The 13,375-nt window shown below is 41.5% G+C and overlaps 1 protein-coding gene across 3 annotated transcripts in view; it reads left to right on the top strand.

Annotated features, from left to right (window-relative positions):
• The window catches only part of MRPS27 (mitochondrial ribosomal protein S27), a 94,377-nt gene that overhangs the window by 72,154 nt on the left and 8,848 nt on the right, over positions 1–13,375 (top strand). For all 3 annotated transcript variants that reach the window (XM_043588539.1, XM_043588619.1, XM_043588694.1), the window contains 4 exons: positions 3,172–3,287; positions 6,957–7,059; positions 9,921–10,063; positions 11,996–12,163. In XM_043588539.1, the coding sequence (XP_043444474.1) occupies positions 3,172–3,287; positions 6,957–7,059; positions 9,921–10,063; positions 11,996–12,163 (530 nt within the window). The remainder of the gene's footprint in view (positions 1–3,171; positions 3,288–6,956; positions 7,060–9,920; positions 10,064–11,995; positions 12,164–13,375) is intronic.

Genomic DNA, 13,375 nt, shown 5'->3' with positions numbered 1-13,375 from the left:
TAATGGAGCTTCAGCTCTTAAAGGTAAGTAAATATAGGCAATTTCGTTTTCTAAATTTCAGAGTGACATCTCTTTACATCACTCTTTCAGTCAGAAATAGATGCATAGTTGATTTACCATACTACTTGGCCAGATAGGACAATCATATCCAGGTTTTTTCCTCTGAGTTTGTCAGGTTTATTTGTTCATGTCTCTTTGTGCAAAGGACAATGAATTTAGTTAAGCGATAAACCTTGCCTGAGCTCCCGTGGCTGGTTAAGATTATAGTAATGCAGTTCTTAGCTTGACTCTTTTTAGTACCATTTGCTAATTTTAATTTAAATCACAGTTGTTATTCTTTGTGGAATGTAAGACTATAAAATCAGTTGTCTTCCTGGAAAGAGCAGTATACTTGCTATGAAGGAGAGTCATTTTACCTCCCCAAGCTTTTGTTTCCTCATCTGTAGAATAAGTGGATGAGTAATCTCTGAGATCTCTTTACCCTCAAAATTCTCTAATCCTGTGCAATTAATTCAAAGTGACTCAACTTCCACCACAATAAGGGAGTCCGAGGAAAGATGGGGATTGCAACAGACTACAGAGGAGTCAGATGGACCCCGGCCAGTCTCCATGGGACAGGGAATCCTATTACGGCATGCTTGTGTTTGTGGCTGTGCTGACAGTGAAGAAGGAAAGAGGAATCTTGCCACTGTGTAAAGACACACACTGGCTTTCCCCTTCTACCATTTAATCCTCAGGGTTGGTACTGAGAAGCCACAAGGGAGCCAGGCCTGTGTTTGGGGAGTTACTACCTCAGGAACGTGGTTATGCCCTGGCGGGCAGTTTTATCCTGTGATTCCTGCCATTGGGTTCCATCCCCTCATTCCTGCACACCAGCACCAATGACCTTTCCTGCTGCTCAGGCTGGGGACTGGACCTTTCTGCCCTGAGTGTGGACACCTCTCTCCTTTCTCTTTGGATCTCTGCTTTATCTTCTCCCTCAAAAGGCTTGCAGTTGTTGATGGCCAAAGATTATTTGCTATATGTTATTTTTTGAAATATCAATTATCCCCTCTTGTCTATTTCTCACTCAGTGTTAAACCTACATTTCCTGAATTCAAATGGAAGGTAATTAGCTTTTCCCTGTTCCTTAATCTATGCTCCATGAACATCACATTTAATAGTATATCATTGGAAAATTATTAGAAGCAGTTTTCTGCCTGCACTCTTTCTTTAAAAGGTATGTTAGAGGGGTCAAAGGACTTTTTTTGCCCTAAATGTAGAGTAAATAATATTGAAGATTTCTAAAAATAAGGTTTTAATGAAGATTATTGTCATTTATGGCAAAGATTTAGAAGCTATTATACTTTTGGGGCACCGGGGTGGCTTAGTTGGTTGAGTATCCAACTCTTGATTTCAACTCAGGCATGATCGCAGGCAGGGTCATGGGATGGAGCCCTGCATTGGGCTCCACAGTGATCATGGAGCCTGCTTAAGATTTTTCTGTCTCTCTCCCTCTGCCCCTCTCCCCTGCTCATTCTCTGTCTCTCAAATAATAGTAAAAAAAGAAAGTATTATAGTTTTTATTGTTAATAGGATAGGCAATATCAAAGTACATAAATGATTTTGGAGGAAAAGTTAGCTAATTATATAAGCCAGTCTAATTTCACTTCCCAAGCTGAATGATCTGCAGAATATAAATAAAAGATAAAGTAAGTTTGATTTATTTTTCTTGTGTAATTTTGGATTCAGTAATGAATAATTGAAAGAACAGATTTTTTTTTTAAAGTGGAGTTTTAGCTTAAAATTGTGTTCTTTTAAAATATTGATTTGTTTGGAGTTTTTGTTTGTTTGTTTTAAATCTGTTCCAGGTCCTTATTTGCTACTGACTTAGTAGATGACTTCTTGGTCTGTCTATCTCCATTTCCCCCTTTGCAAAAAGAATATAGAAGTTCTTGCCTATGGCCTCATTAGGAACCATAACAACATGTACAAAACCAGCTGGATAGGAACAGCTGCAAGTCAGTGCTAACTCTTATAATTATGATTATATGTAAAAATTGGTTAACACAGCAACTTACTTAGTCAAAAACATGTGTTGTGCCTATGTTATGTGCTGGCACCATATTTTAAACCAATATTAGCATTCTCTAATTTAACAACAAATATTAAGGAAAAGACATTGTCTGAACTTGATTTTCTTGGCTTCCATCTATGTTAGAATCTTAAAGGAAAATAAAAATTGCTCAAGGTCTGAACTTCTATGATCAGCATTCATGTGGAAACAAATATATTGTGTGTTATAGTCAGGGCTTTATAGTTTATGAATGAGCATTTTTCTTTCCAGTGTTTCAAGTCTTTTTAAACTGAGCCTGATTATCCTTTTTATAGCCATCAGTTTTCTGTCTCTAAAACAATACGTGGGATTTAGGATCCTCTCTAGCATTTGTCTTCTTTTGCCCCAACAGGGAGAAGGTTCTGGAACACAGAATGGGGCAGTCAACCCAGCTTCTGCTCTGCTTGTCAGGGTGACCTGGAAAATATATTTGCCTCCTTTCTGTATGCCTTAGCTCCTCCAGCTGATGGACATGATACCTTAAATTTGCTTCATTCACAATTTATGAGGCATTTTTTATATGTACTATCTTGATGGACTGTCCAACAGTCTTCTGAAGTAGATGGGACAAATGGTAATCATTATGAAGATGATACTGGAAAGATTTAAGAGAAATTAAGATTATTCAACGTCCTTGAAAAGATTGGTGCAAAAGCACCTGACTTAGTACATAATAATAAGCACAAGAGAAGCTAAAGACTTTGGAAAGATCTGGTTTGTGGAAGAGCTAGAATCAGAGCTCACATTTTTTGCTTCTTAATTCTGTTTGTTTTTCTATCATGCCCTACTTTAAAAAAAAAGTTTTATTTATTTTTGAGAGAGAGAGAGAGAAAAGAGGCAGAGAGAGAATCCCAAGCAGGCTCGGCACACTGTCAGTGCAGAGCCTGATGTGGGGCTCAAACCCATGAACCGTGAGATCACGACCTGAGCCAAAATCTAGAGTCCAGACACTTAACTGACTGAGCCACCCAGGCACCCCTCTCATGCCCCACTTTTTAAGACTGTTTATAGTTAAATACAGATTTGGAGATGTTACCTGAAACTAATTTCCTCTCTTTACTTGGTCTTCTTGCCAGATGCTTTATCCGTGGTTTTCGAGATCATGCTGCAAGAAGCCTTTGAAGTGCCTTCTACTCAGCTTCTGTCCCTCTATGTTTTATACCATTGCCTGGCCAAGAAGACAGACTTCAGTGTAAGTGAGGGACCGTAAAGTACTACTGAGAGCCTTAGAAGCATGCAGTGACTCTTTAGTAGGGATGAGGTTCCTGGAGAAAACCCTTGCCACCAGAATCTGAAAGAAGCCATCTGATACACAGCTCTGAGACCCCAAACAACCAGGAATGAGTGTTCCTTCTGTACATTTTAGTGACTGGCTTTTGACAGCGTGGAACTGGATGTCCCTTCACTTGAAAGAATCTCAAGCGAAAGTCCTTAGGCGCATTTTGAAACTTGAGAGCTAAGCTGAATGCACCTCAGACATTCAGAACTGGATAACTGATTCTCACTGACAGTGGGACTTGCATATCAGAGAAGCAATGAGGCAGCTAACTGACCACAAGCTTGGGTGTGTTCACTTCACATCAGTGTTTTCCTAAGGTTGCTCTTGGTCAGTCCAGAAGACCAAGTTTCATTTTCCTTTCTTAGATAAGGCTATTTAATCATTGTTTCTTGTTATCCTAAGAATAACAACAGTAACAACAGTAACCAATATTTAAATAGTACCCACTTTACACCAAGCTCTGTTCTTGGTGTTTTAAATTTATTAATGCATATAATCCTCACAACTCTATGCAGATGAGCAGACTGGAGCGCAGTGATGTTACATAATAGCCACCCGGCTAGTAGGTGCTGAAGCCACCTGGAGAAGCCAGGCGGTCTGGCCCTACAGTCTACCCTCAACTTCCAATGTAACATCAGAAAATCCTAGTTTGGGTAGGAACTGAAAAGGCCATCGAATCCAGCTCACATTCATTAGTTCGTTAAATTTATATTGAGCAACTGCTGCCTTCCATATATTGCCAAGCACTGGTTGTACAGTGGTAAACAAACATTTCCTGCTTCCAATCAAAGAATACAGGCATTCAAGGCAAAACAAACCAAATACATGCATTTAAAATTATAGCTGCAATGGGTCTACAAAGACCTCTTGTATGAAAAGTGTCTATATTGGGGAGTTTTTGTTTGTATCCTAAACTTAGGTTAGGAATGGCTTCCTTCAGGAAATATTTCTGGAGTTAATACTTGAAAGATGAATAGGAATTAACTGGTTGAAGAGAGGAAGAACAGTCCAAAAAGAGGAAATAACACATGCAAAAGCCCTGTGGCAGAAAAAACATGGCAAGCAGAAGGGGGCTGGAAAAAGATAGGAAGACAGTCAATGTAAATGCAACAGAGATCATGGTAAGAAGGGCATGGGGTGAGGTAAGGTTGGAGAATGTAATTCATGCTAAGCTGTATTATGTATATCCTAAAAATAGAGGCATTTGAAAAGTTTTAAGAAGAAGGGGTAACATGATCCAATTTGAATTTTGAAGAGATACCTCAGCTATAATGTGGTTAGGAGATTAGATCAACTATGGTTGTCTCAGTAGGCAGTAATGGTCAGGTGGGGACCAGAATGTATGGACTTAAGAGTAGCCAATGAACATATTTGGGAGGCAGATAACATATGGTGGAGAACTATATGTGGAGGCAGGAACATACTGGTGAAATCATCTCCTCAGTTTTTGACTTGTGTATCTGGATGGAAAGGTTGTCATGTGTTTGCAAGGGGAACCCTGGAAAAAGACTGAATTTATTTGGCTATGAACATATTGCAGTTTGAGATGCCTTTGAGACAACCAAGAGATTTCATGAGGGAAATTGAAATCTTCATGGAAACATTTGGACTGGGGACATAATTTATATACATAGGTATAAATTTCTGCAGGTGAAGCACAGAGGAAAATGGGCAATCAGGATTGTATTAGGTCACAAAAACCACAGGAAAAGAGCGGTTTATAGTTTAGAATGCTTCTGAGAGGGTAGGTCAGATGAGGACTTTTAAAACGTTCATTGAATTTAGTGGCCTAAAGACACTCAATTGTAACCTGTGTTTCCATAGAATAATGGAGCAGGAAAGGAAATTAGAGTGGATTGTGGAGTAAGTTCAAGGGGCAGAAAGGAGACAGCTAGCGTAGGTGGTGCTTTGAGATACCTAGCAGTGGAGGGGAGTGGAGAGGAGAGAGGGAGAATGAGATTTGCTTTGTATTAATGGGAAGCACCAAGTAGGAAAACCTTGAGGACCCTGGTACGATAGCACCTGACTTCGTCCTTGATAGTACATACAGCAGAAGCTACAGGTTTGGAAGAGACCTGATCTCATACATTAACACATAAATAGCTTCTCATATAAGCAGTGGTGGTTGTATTATTTTCAGGGAATCATCCCAAAAAAATCTGTAAGACTTTCGTTTGTTGGTTTTCATCCATCTAAAAGTGCCTTCAGAAGTGTCCCTGTTCCAGCTGCCATCACCACCCCTGCTCAATTCCCGGAGCAGCAAGGATACCGTTCTTTTGGCTTTTCACCGCTATCACATTTAGATACTACAGACCATGATTTTCCCTAAAGAAAAGAAAAAAAAATTTAAGGCTCCTTATTTATTATTCACTGGGTCCCTTTTCATGCAGCTTTTGTGGGGGGAAATCAAACCTTAGGGTGATTTGCTTTTGAAAGTGAAATGCCCTGGTCTTCAAATTACCAGCTTTTACTTATCTGTGCTGCACAAGTGCCTGAGGAGGCTTTGTTTTTCCTCCCAAGATTTTTGCTTTTTTCAAAGGTTGAGAAAAACCTTAAGAAATTACGCTTGTAGTACACAAAGGCCATTCCCGGGAAAGAGGCTTGGGTGCCCATTAACACCCAGGGTGCCTCACTTATACCTGGCTACAATTGTAGCCTGTACGCCTCATTCATTCTCGGCTTCCTTCCTGACCTCTGACTGCAAAGACCAGCGCAGGGCACTCTGAGCTTTGTGTTGTTTGTTTTCAAGCCAGGACAAGGGCCCTGGCTGACGTGCACCCATATGGCACCAGGAAGATCACAGCTCTCATTGTCTGGATGGTTGCCAAGGCTGTCCTCTGAGCCCAGAGTCTATGCGAGCCCTCTTCACTATTCTTGCTGCCCTGTAGCAGGCTCAGCAATGCTTGTATTTTTGCCCCTTCCCCCCCCATGTCTCAAAAAGCTCCAATTTTAATGAAGTGTAATTTTGCACCCTGAGTTGAAAGAAATGATCACTAAGTGTTTCTGATTGTCCAATTTATTTTTAAGAGGCACAAATCTATCTAAAAGCAACCTAATAGTTGTATTTATTTTTACACTGTGAAGTAGAAGGAGTCTTATCATTGCTGAATTGTTTAAAATTCAAAAGCTGGCCCCAGCATGCTATAGCAACGTGAATGAATGAATATTGGGCTGACAGCATGTGTAATCTTTACTGATTGTCTCAAGGCATTGTTGGTCCAGAGTGTACTCTTTATTTTTGTTTTGTTTTGCTTTTCTGATTGCAAAAGGAACTCTTATTCATTGCAAGAAATGTGGAAGATAATGAAAGTATAAAGCAAAAAACCAAAACTGCTCATAATTTCATTACCCAGAAATCTGTAAACAGAGGGTATTTCTTTTCTATGTTATTCATTAAACATAAATATCTTCTCTTTATAAAATTAGGATCATAGTGAACCTATAGCTTTGTTATTTTGTTATTTTTTGTTTGTTTGTTTGTTTTACTTAATGCTATAACATGTTCCCCCCCCCCCCATTAAAAATCATTAAAAATCAAATTTGTTCCTTGGCTGGACCATGATCTGGTTTATTCTGTTGCAGTGGGAAGAGGAGAGGAATTTTGGTGCATCGCTATTACTCCCAGGCCTAAAGCAAAATAACTCAGTGGGGTTGAGTTCCCAGTTGTATGGCTATGCACTTCTTGGTAAGCTAAGTGATCTTTACAAATATTGTTCTTCGTGGATAGAACGGATGCAGTCTTCTACTTTGTAATAAATTTTTATTTTTTTTATTTATTTTTTTTTTAATTTTTTTTTCAACGTTTTTTATTTATTTTTGGGACAGAGAGAGACAGCATGAACGGGGGAGGGGCAGAGAGAGGGGGAGACACAGAATCGGAAACAGGCTCCAGGCTCCGAGCCATCAGCCCAGAGCCTGACGCAGGGCTCGAACTCACAGACCGCGAGATCGTGACCTGGCTGAAGTCGGACGCTTAACCGACTGCGCCACCCAGGCACCCCGTAATAAATTTTTATTTTGATTTCAGTGTGCTAATGATTTTATTCATACAGCTTTATTCATACGATATCATGTATGATTGTATTCATATGCTACAGCTTTCATTTTTATACATAAAAATAGACCTTGGTAGCTTTACACTTATGGACTTATGCCTTAAGAGACAGTAAAGAGGCTTCTAAAACCTGTTACCACTGGTAAGGTGAAAACTAGTTCTGGTGGCTTTGGATCATATTTTGTGGTAATCAATGTGAGGAAGGGATAAAGAATGGAAAGTTCTGGCCTTCTCTTGGGAAAACCAGCCAGCTAGTAAAATGTTTCCCAGTATTAACAAAGATCTTTCTGTCTCTTGTAGACCTGAAGTCCAGGAGGTAAGAAATCAAGACTTAGGGTTGAACTCGCATCCTTGGTATCGTTTTCAGGTGAGGGAAGGGAAGCTCAGACAGCATGTCTAGTAACCCTTAGAGAAAGCAGAGAGGTTCATTTGGCACAGTGTGACTGTGCCAAGCAGGGGATTGGTTGCTTTACTTTCATGCCCTGACTGAATTGAAAGACAGGTCAGGAGATCGAAGCCTCAGAACCTGAGTTGTATGGAATCAGGGCAGTTAACATCCAACCTAAGTGTGCATAAAATGTGTCCTGATTTACAGAGTTTCTTAAATGCATATTATTTCATTGTTCTTCCATTCTTTGTCTTAAGTAGACAGGCATTTCAGAAGGTACCTTCTCTTGACCATGCACTGCTTTGACTTACCTTTGTTTTATGAAAATCATCAAAGTTTTAGCAGTTTTGAAATTGATCTTCACCAACAAAATGTAGTGTGGCATTCTCGGGTGCTGATTCTAATATAGACTGATGTAGGGAGAGGAATTTAGTTTATCACTTGGCTATCAGACTAGCAAAAGAAATTGACCACTCTTTTTTAAAAATTGTTTTCTCGGAGCACCTGGGTGGCGCACTCGGTTAAGTGTCTGACTTCAGCTCAGGTTATGATCTTGCAGCTTGCAAGTTGAAGCCCTGCATCAGGCTCTGTGCTGACAGCTTGGAGCCTGGAGCCTGCTCTGGATTCTGTGTCTCCCTCTCTTTCTGCTCCTCCCCCACTCACACTGTCTCTTTCTCAAAAATAAATAAACATTAGAAAAATTTTAGGGGCCCCTGGGTGGCTCATTTGGTTAAGCATCCAACTTAGGCTCAGGTCATGATCTCATGGTTCATGGCTTTGAGCCCCACATAGGCTCTGTGCTGGCAGCTTAGAGCCTGGAGCCTGCTTCAGATTCTGTGTCTCCCTCTCTCTCTGCCTTTCCCCTGCTCGTGCTCTGTCTCTGTCTCTGTCTCTGTCTCTCAAAAATAAATAAACATAAAAAAATTTTTTTTTTAATTTTTTTAAATAAAAAATAAAATCGTTTTCTCCTTATATGCCATCTCCTTTTGCTGTTGGCTTATGCGTTTTGCCTTTGCCTTCAGGTGATCATTCGGAACTGTTATACTATGTGAATTATTCAGAGAGCTGTCAGGACTAAGAAAATGTATGTGGTCACCACTGTCTCTGCACAGAGGCCCTGGTGCTTCGGGACTGGTGGCTGTCAGATGAAAAGCTCTTTGCTCTCACTGCGTCATGTGCTGCACGGCCTCACCCGGCCCCAGTGGAAGCAGCTTTCCCAGAATGTGACTGCAGTCCAGCCCCAAGTATCTTAAAGTCTAAAATTAGCTGTCACCTGATAAGCTTTGTCTATTTCTGCCCTACTATAGCCCTCCCAATCCTCCTTCCCAGGAACGATAAGTTAAGGTGGCTTTAAGACCTGGCAGCTCAAGGTGACTTTGGCCATCCGTGCAGAGAGGGCTTCTATTCCCCAGGAACACAGACACAGCCCCTCGCCCCACCTGAGGCCCCTGGTGTCTGGTGTCCACGTCTGGAGCTCCATTTGTGAGGGTTTGAGGAATCAAGAAAAACATTCATGTCCCAAGATCCAAGAAGAATGATGCAGACTTTGTGGCTTAAGTACCGATGAAGCTCAAATAAAGGACAGTCGATGGGATGTTTTGGAGCGTTTTGAAAAATGTCAAACATTTGCTGGCAGGGAAAGTTGTCATATGTTGACGAGATTTTCACTGTAGGAGAATTGTGGGAATTCTTTTTCTGAGGAAGATTTTGTTCTTGAAACAAAAATAGTATTTCAGTTGTTTGACTCGTTTTATAAGGGTAGTTCCACTTAAAGAGACAGATATATCAACCTCTCTAAACTTCCCTTAGCCCTGTGATTCATACATCCTCATGATAATTTCCACCAGCCCAAGTGCAAAAGAAAAAAAGCAAATTTGTACAGTTTCGTATTTAAAAAATGGATTTGGTGCATTTACTATATTCTTCATCATCCATCTGGAATGGCACCAGGTCACTCGCCAGGATGAAGCTCTTGGTACATACTTGAAATGATTCTTGATTTCTAGAGCTGCCAGGTGCATATTCACTTTGCTTTCAAGTCCTCAGCCTCAAACGTAGTGGGAAGCCATGCCTGAGCCATCTTCATTGTTCTTTTTGGCCACAGGGAAGGTGGAGTTGCAGCGAGGGCTGCGGGCTGTGTACCATAACATGCCTCTGCTGTGGCAACCCGGCTACCTCAACAGAGCCCTTCAAGTGATGGAGAAGGTGGCCTCGTCCCCGGAGGACAGGAAGCTGTGTGCAGAAGCGGTACGTCCTTCGGCTCTAATTCAGTGTGCTTTAGCCATCTCCTGTTCCCTATGAGCCAGGCTGTGAATCTGTTTTCATTTTCTTCCCCTCCCCCTCCTTTCTGTACTTCTGTAGAATCATGTACTTCTCCAGTGGAAAGGGAATGAAAAACGGCACACATTCTCAATGTTCCTGACCAGAAGTATTAGAGAATAAGAGTAGTGTTGACTCTCTAGCTCAGTGTGTGGAGGAAAACTATCCCTGTCTCCTGAAATTTAAACTGAGTTCAGTAAAACACTGCCCACACTACCACCCTCTCCCCCAGTAAAACTCAGTGGCAGCTCAAGAGAGGTTAATATTTCATCTTATTTTTTGGCCTTTCTGTACCCTTGTAGCCCCGGGAGACTGCATGGCAATTATTATCCCCCAGAAAAGTCCTCAGGAGAGGAATCTGGGGGCTAGAGATGGCACAGTCTTGTTTTGCTTCCATGAAACGATTCTGTGGTGAACGCACGGTGCTGGAGGATGTGGGTCGGACGTTCCCTGCAGAGTCCTCAGGGGCTCACTCTACCTGGACTGGGCCACTGTCTCCCTATGGCCCCAGCACATCTCTCAGTCACCTAGGACTCTTGACACTGGAACCACCAGACTTAGCCCACAGGAAAGGTATTATCTCAGAGCCACATGAAAGCCTCCTGCCCCACAGACAGCCAGTGTCCGCTCCTGTCCAAGCCGTTTACATCTTCAGAGGGAGGCCTAGATGGACGTTGGTTGTTGCATTACCAGGATGTAAAAGTTAACTTTGAGCTCATTCTTTGTTTTCCCTTGATTCCAGTCACTAGGGCTCACTCCTTGGCTTCATTTTAATCATGAAGATATGCAAGTCTGGTGCCTGTATTGACCAGATACTGATGTCTAGTGAATCATCATGTTCTTTGGTAGATATTTGTAACAGAACATCCACATTCCTAAATACATACTCATATTTAACCCTGTTGTAGTCAGTTCTAGTGGTAAAAAACACAGTATTATACATAAATCCTTTGCCAGGGAAATTAGTCCTTCCAACCTAAGCCAGATTTGTATTCTTTGTGATCTGTCTTAATAGGAATATGATTCGGATGTCAGCAAGAATGGGATATGTGTTAGGTGTGGGTATAATGTAGTAATGGCATTAAAAGACTTGGAGTATTTCCTAGATTTTTGTTCTAATGTGACATGGTAAGATTAATTGGTATCTAAGCAGGTGCTAATGCTGACCTTGAGGTTGTAGAATGATTAGGCCCTCGGTGGGTCAAGGGAAGGTGTGCCCCAAAGTGAATGTGGTTGGCGACAGGCCAAAAGAAAAAGGAACCCTCTGTTTTATAATTTATTTACTTTCTAAGTCACAGAGATCACCTCGTTGTGGATTTCACGTATGCCTGTCAAGTCTCTGTCAGTAGCTTATGAGGGTTGTGCAGCTCCCTAATTTACAGAAACCTCGCGAGCCACAGTCTTTCTGTGAAGGAAGTACTTGGCCTGGATTCAGAGGCTCTCTTGCGCACATTCACAGTGGTCCTCTGTTGGTTGCGCTCTGTGGCAGTTTTTCTGGTTGGGGAACAACGACCTGGAAAAGGGATTACTTTGAGTACCCATTGAACATAATTTTTGGATTCCTGCCCAGTTGACTAAAGGTGAAATCAAATGCCATTGTGCTGACTCATATACAAAGAATTCTGAGCTTGCTGATCTGTACCATTTGTTTTGTACTAAGTTGTCCATGCCATCTGACAGGGTGTTTCTCATGTAAAATCATATAACCGTGTCTATTTCCTATAATTTTATAAGAGAAAGAGTTCACTAGTCTTCAGATCCCAGCTGTTCCTTCCTATCCCTTCCCTACCCTCTCTTAACAGCGTGTTTTCAGGGTGCTTCATAGGATGCTTAGTCCCTGCCCCTTTGTCCTCTCCACAGCTGGATGTGCTAGACAGAACGCTGAAGGCTGTGACTGCTCCAGCCTGTGGGTCTTCAGAGGCACAGCCCCAAGAAGAAGACAGCCAGGGCTCAGAAGAACTGGTGGAGCAGTTGGACGTGGAGGAAACTGAACAGTCCAAGCTTCCCCAATACCTGGAACGATTTAAGGTGCGTCGTAGCAGAATTGAGCCCCTCTGAGCTGTGCATTATGCGTGCTTCTTTTCTGTCGTGATAGACAGCCCTTTCATGCATCAGTGTCCCACACAAAGGCATGAAAACTGACATCAAAAATCGTGCTTCAAACAGGAAGTGGTCTTAAAAGTAATAAATGGAATTTTTATGCTCCTTTTTGTACGTGAGCTAATCAGTCACAGTTTTGTCACTGGGTCAGCATGTCATTACCCACTCATCCCTGACATGTGCCTGATGCATGGGTAATAGCTTGCCGCCTCAGAGCAGTCACCTGACTCCATCCCCAGCTGGAAAGGATCTGGTCATTTCTCTATATTGCGCTAATATGCTCGATAACCCAAAAACCAAAGTAGAAATAAGCCAAATTTGAGTACGATGGAGATCAGATGCCGGTATCTTCTGTTGCTTGGCTTTGAGTTGTGCACTCAGGCCCTGAGAAGACTTACTTGGACTGCATGGAAGAGGTGAACAAGTTTCCACCGTATCTTTTCAGAATAGATCTGAGCGCTCAAGCTGCCATTGGTACCTTTCAACTGTATGTCCCCAAATCCTCTGTGATCAGAGTCAGGGAAGAAGAGCTATGTTCAGAGGTTAACCCCTTGGCCTCTTCCTTGCTTTGTTTTTAATATATTTAGTGCAAAGAGAAAAATATGCTGTCTAAAGGAGAATTCTTCGCATGAAATAGAAAACCTTCCCATCCATGCCAGCTGACCTGTTGTCAAGATTTTGAGACAGACAGGTGTCATTTTGCCTGATTATTACACTTAGATCTGTTCAGTAATTATATTGAACCAGCTATGGGATACCTATTTCCCCGTGTTATAGGGAGGACTCCACTGTACTTGTAGCAGCTGTTTCTCCTGGTACTTCTGTAAAGTCATTGTTCAGTGTCCCTCTTTTATAATTTGAAAACTAAGAAAGAAAGGTTAATATTTGGTACACAGAGAATTGGCAGCTAAGTTACGAATTTACATACCTGTTCGTTTCTCTTAACTTTGCAGATTTAAAAAGGCTGAAGAACAAACAAAAAATCATCCATAGTTTAGCCTCATAGTTTATCATCTAACATATTCATATTGACCAAGGCTGCCACAACACTCCTCAAGATGACCACCTCTTTCTCTTGTTTCTTACATTTTTTTTTAATTTTTTTTTCAACGTTTATTTATTTTTGGGACAGAGAGAGAC

The sequence above is a fragment of the Prionailurus bengalensis genome, chromosome A1, assembly GCF_016509475.1.
Source record: "Prionailurus bengalensis isolate Pbe53 chromosome A1, Fcat_Pben_1.1_paternal_pri, whole genome shotgun sequence".
Taxonomy (NCBI): Eukaryota; Metazoa; Chordata; class Mammalia; order Carnivora; family Felidae; genus Prionailurus; species Prionailurus bengalensis.
This window is presented reverse-complemented; position numbering and strand designations above follow the sequence as displayed.